Below are 5,356 nucleotides of genomic sequence, written 5' to 3' on the forward strand. Positions count from 1 at the left end.
GAAAAAACATATTTCAATTTTACATGTTCTTTCTCACTGTTTCCTTTCCGACACCTGAATTCATTTCCCAGTGAACAGATGTCCCCGCCTAGAACTACGCAGTAACAAAGTCAGACTACACGCTCAGAAAAAGAAAGGCAAATCGGCTTGTATCATCCATCAAAGTCACTCTCCTACTGAAGGAGAAGGGATGAGGGCCAGATCGAATTCAGAAATAAGAGACTGTTAAATACTTAAAAAGAAAATTCACTTATCTACCGATATTTACATGAATGCTTATTACTTCACAGATTCTACTAGGTACCTGTTTATTCCACAAATTTATAATACACAGGCTAATAAAATATTGCTAGTTTCCTTTTCTAATAAAATTACTTCATTCCAATTCGCGTAACTGAATGTATTTAATAAATGTGCCTTCTTAAATACAGGCTATTTCTACCACATTCATTTTTGCACATCATTCTCTTACCTGAATAAAGAATGGCTAAATTAAAGGCCTGAGTGACAATTCTACTACAGGTGTCCCTCACTTTCTAGCACAGAAGGAAGCTGGTGTCACTGGCTGAAAATTGTATTTATCCCGCAAGATTTTAATGATTAAAATCAGAGGTCTGATGCCTCGGGAGAAAACCTTTCATAAGCACATGAAAACTTCCGGTGAAACTGTCCTACACTGGTGGCTCGCCTTTTAGCATTTAGAGCACCACGGAGGGACACTTTGGGTGGGTCGTTCGTAAACCCTGCCCTGACCTGGAAGTTGTCCTCTTACTGCTAAGAGTTCACGCACGCTGCGGATTTCTCCCACATCTGAGAACCTTCCCGTGTCCACACTTGGAGGCCCTGAAATGATACTGATTTGTAGGGTGAACAGTTCCCACTACGTATGCAATATGAATAGATTGCTCTACGAAATCATACCGCAGTTGCACATCTGCCCCACGATCTGATCCGGCCTGAAGATCGTTTAAGCCTGAGGCATTAGGTTAAAAAAGAAATTGGTACCCTGTGACACAATTTGAAGGATAAAAATGCAGTCTACTGAGAGGTTACTTGAAACAAGGGATACCTGCATTCTGAATTAATTTAGCATCTCTCTTCCCAGGAGCTGCCAAGCATTGGAGCGCTTGCGGAACTTAGTTCTTCACCCCAGTCAGTTCAGGCAAACTCCTGAAAGGGAATAACGCCGCTCATTGACCCGCATCCTCTTAAGACATTCCTTCTGCTTACTGAGTTAAAACTCTACGAGGGAAAACTACTTACAAAGATAAGAGAAAGGCCACTGTTCCCTGCAGGTTAACCAGCACGGCGAGGGTCCTCCAGGAGCGGACGAAGTACCCCAACAGGGCGTACTGGGCAATGCCAACTGCGAAGAAGAGGCCGCCAATCGACCCTGATCCGGGGAAAAGAGACCGTTACTGGAGAGGCGTCGTGTGCCGACCATTTCCAACCCACGTCACAGAGCCAGTTTTCCTCCCTGTGAGATGTCAGCAGAAAAGGAAAACCTACACAAATACCGAGCATCCGATGATAAAATAGGAGACCGACAAATGAGTGGAAAAGGTGGAAGGACAGATGGAAAATACAAACCACCTGTGGCCCAGATGAATTTGTGGGATCGTGCCCAAAAGCTTTCTGCATGGCATGTTGTACTGACATCTGCCTGAACCCATGGCTGAGGCTTGGAAATGTTATATGGTAATAAGGTTTTTAGGTCATGAGATTATTGCGATACTGAGACTTCATCTTTGTCACTAAAGTTGTCCCTGGAATCCTTATTTTAAACCACAACCGGCCTCCCAATCTCCCCATTGCTCTTCCCTACTTATCACCATCAGATGTATAACACTTATATTTATTCGTTTCTTGTCTGTTCCTCCCAAGTAGAACATAAGCTCCGCGAAGAGTGAATTTTTGTCAGCACACCATCAGAAAAAAAAAAAAAAATCAACCACGGGATCATTAAGAATCCGGTATTTTTTGAAATAAATGCCGAGATGGGTATTAAACCCACAGGCTTGCCCAATAAGCTTGCAAATTCTATGCCTCTGTCACACCTTCCATAACCACTATTATTACTGTTAGTAGTAGAAATAGCTACTACTTATTCATATTATAGCGAATACTTATTGAGCATTAAGCCTTTTACATATATTGCCCTGCAAAGCCGTTACCATTATTAGCCATGTATGGAGTGAGAAAATGGCTCAGACCAGTCAGGCGCCACTGTCTGCAGACACGGAGCTGTGTGTGGCGTGGCTGGGACCGGAACTCTGGTTGGTCTGATTGCAAAGCTCGAGTTCTGTGCCGTCCCCACCGCAGAGCCCAGTTCTAGGGGCAGGTGGCTTCCGTGGCCATCCCAGAGCAGCAGGACTTTGTTGATGCTGTTACAAAAGTTTTCTACTACGATCCTATAAGTTTTCTTTTATTCCCATTCACAGGTTATCAACCTATAACTAAAAATAATAACTTTACATCGTTTGCTTGAGCAAGGCAAAAGGGAGAGCTGACATGACAGCATGTTTGGCATGCTCGGGACAGCAAATCAGAACATGTGGTCTGATAAGCAAGGCAACGGGGAAGTGGGATTTCCCCGGAAATTTAAGATAATCAATAGCTATTACAGGTTCATTACGGTGCCTCGAATAGCACCCGGCTTTCAAAAGGAAGGCTTTTTGTCATTGCTTAGAACAGATCTGAATACTCGGTGTCCACCGACAGCAATGTAGGCAAAAAAAAGACAGCCCACAGGACGGGGCCTTTTCAGAGGGACCAAGTTCAGACCCAAGTCTGCCACTTGTTGCTGTGTGACTTTGGGTAAATCTCGAAACGTCTCTGGGCTTCACTTTCCTCATCAGTGAAAGAGAAATAACAACATCTACTTTGCAGAGTAGTTGTTGGTTTCAGATGAAATAATGCATGCTGTACAGATGTTAGTTATATTACCCTACTGTAACATAGATATAGCCCATTATATCCATTAACCTCCCCGCAAAAGCCACCTGGAAGTCTGTGTTTATGACAAAACACTGTCTACTGAACACTCCTTTCTAATTCCAAGTACACTCATTTGCTGTTCTGGAGAGCTGACCTCCCCTTCCTTCATCCCTGTATTTCAGTGGGAGCTGCCGATCAGAGCTCCCCTAGCCGCAGGCCTATCCCAGCTGGGCCCGTCAGAGCTTTCATGCAGGATTTCAAATACTGGACTTGGTGGCGAACCCTGAGAGCTGACGGGCCCCATCCTGATGAGCGGAGGAAGCTTCACAGAGAGGATGGGAACCAAGACGAGAAGCGCCTGACTTCCAGGTTCCAGGCGTCTCCAAGGCCTGGCTCTGCTGTGGTCACGTTAACTAAATCATTTTCCTTTGTCCATAGATCAATCGGAGTGGAATCTCTGCCATCGAGAGTAGGACCTGCTATCAACTGGATATCGTGAACAAAAGGAAATGATGCAGAAGTTCTAGTCTGAAGACTTTAAGTATTGGAATGACGTTACCATAGATAGAGGTCCTCGGAGACGATGGAGATTTTTTATGTGAAAGAAAGCAACCCTTTCTATTTAAGGGGCCAACAGACAGTCATATCTAATGCCCAGCAAGAAGCTGCACGTGTAAGCCTGGAAATGACAACAGGGATACAAGGTAGAAATGCAGACGTGGTAAAGCTCTGGGTTATTTGGTTTAAAAAGGTGATAACAAAGTGAACGTTTCAAATCACCACTTTTGCATATTGCAATTCTGGAATGCCATACGTGGTTCTGTAACTGTTTATGGGCCTTTGGAAACTTTTGCCTGTTTTTCAGATTTCTGCTTATTTTAAGTTAATTTCAAGTCTGTTATTCCTGCTCAGTTTGTACGAGTAAAAATCAAATTTCAGCAGATGAGGAAACGATGAACAGTAATGACTTCATTTCTGTAAATGGCACCATCGATCCAGTTTTCAAGCATGAGCCAGGAACTCTTCTTGATTCCTTCTTCTCTTCCCCTGTCTGCTGATTCTTTACAAGTCCTGTTCCCACCCAGATCCAGCTCAAATGCACCCTCTTTCCTTCTCCTCCACTATCCACTGTTCATCCCTCGTCTAACCCGCCATCGGGCTTCACGGGGCTTCCTGAACGAACCCACAATTTCTACTCTTGTTCCTCTACAATCCATTCTTCACACACCTACCATAGTGACCTTTCTGTAAGACCCTATCCCTCATCTATTAAATTTGCCCACTGGCTTCTCCCACTGCACTTCGAGTAAAAAAGAAATTCCTCGTTTGGCCTCTCATGGGCCCTATATCACCTCGTCCCGCCGACTTGGCCTTACCTCCATCTCGCCTTCCCCTCCACACGGCCTCGGGCCCTCAGAGCAGCTCATTCCTGTCTCAGGACGTTGGTCCTTGCCATTCCATCTGGCTGGAATGTTCTCTCAGAATTTCACACACTTAGGTCTTCCTCTCTATTCATGTCTTAGATCAAACACGTTCATCGAGGTTTTCTCCAACTATCCTATTTCATGTAACTGTCCTTAACAATTACTGTCTAGTCCATTACGCTGTTTAATTTTCTTCATTGGACTTAAAATTTTCTGAAATGACCTCATATTTGTTCTGCCTCTCCTGATTAAAATATAAGTTCCATGAGAGCAAGGACTTCCTCCCACACACCTGTCCCGTCCACAGTTTCATTCCACGTGCCTAGAAAGGCAGACTTGTCCGTGGCAGGATCTATTTAATAAATGATTTCCCATAGCAAGGGGAAAACGCTGGCAGGACACAGAGCGATATGTTAACCGTGGTGTCTCTATGTGGGAAGACTGTGCTGACACATTCTTTCTACTTCCCTTGTATATATTTCTGGATTTTATTTGACAACGGACATCAATTCCTCTGTTGGAAGGTATTAATATAAACGTATAATAAATACGTTAATATTAAATTGTTCATAGCTTTAGTATTTTATTTTTCAATTCTCAAGCTTTTCAATCAATTATCTTCATTCTTCTTGTTAAGCACCACTCTGCAAATGGGTCACAAATCAATGTTTCAGTTTATACTTAGCATTTTATACATACCGCAAACATGATTTCATAATCAAGCATAATTTTTCAAATAATTTTGTTACCGCTAAACAATTAGGCTACTTCTAACCGATCCCCTATTATTAAATATCTAGGTGTTTTATTCCTCAACTTCTTAAAGTTCATTAGCATATCTGAAGCCATCGGAGTGTATAAGGGGTGCTGGAGAGAAGTAAAACCAGCTTGGAAAACAGGACCGAGGACAAGACTCTGGGGAAGACCCCAGGCGGGGAGTGGAGGAAGCTCGGCACGAACGAGCTCCAGGTGCCACTGGAATCGTCCCTCTGTCC

The 5,356-nt window shown here is 43.6% G+C and overlaps 1 protein-coding gene across 4 annotated transcripts in view; it reads right to left on the minus strand.

Moving 5' to 3' along the window:
* The window catches only part of SLC22A15 (solute carrier family 22 member 15), a 35,981-nt gene that overhangs the window by 27,019 nt on the left and 3,606 nt on the right, over nucleotides 1-5,356 (minus strand). For 3 of the 4 annotated variants that reach the window (XR_002782314.1, XR_002782316.1, XM_023535465.1), the window contains exon 3: nucleotides 1,264-1,393. Coding sequence is in view for 2 of the 4 variants with exons in the window: in XM_023535465.1 (XP_023391233.1) it covers nucleotides 1,264-1,393 (130 nt within the window). In the remaining 2 variants the exon portion in view is untranslated. Of the gene's footprint in view, nucleotides 1-1,069; nucleotides 1,171-1,263; nucleotides 1,394-5,356 lie in introns of those variants that run through there. The other variant, XM_023535469.1, reaches the window with a different exon arrangement.

The sequence above is a fragment of the Pteropus vampyrus genome, unplaced genomic scaffold, assembly GCF_000151845.1.
Source record: "Pteropus vampyrus isolate Shadow unplaced genomic scaffold, Pvam_2.0 Scaffold6, whole genome shotgun sequence".
Lineage (NCBI taxonomy): Eukaryota > Metazoa > Chordata > Mammalia > Chiroptera > Pteropodidae > Pteropus > Pteropus vampyrus.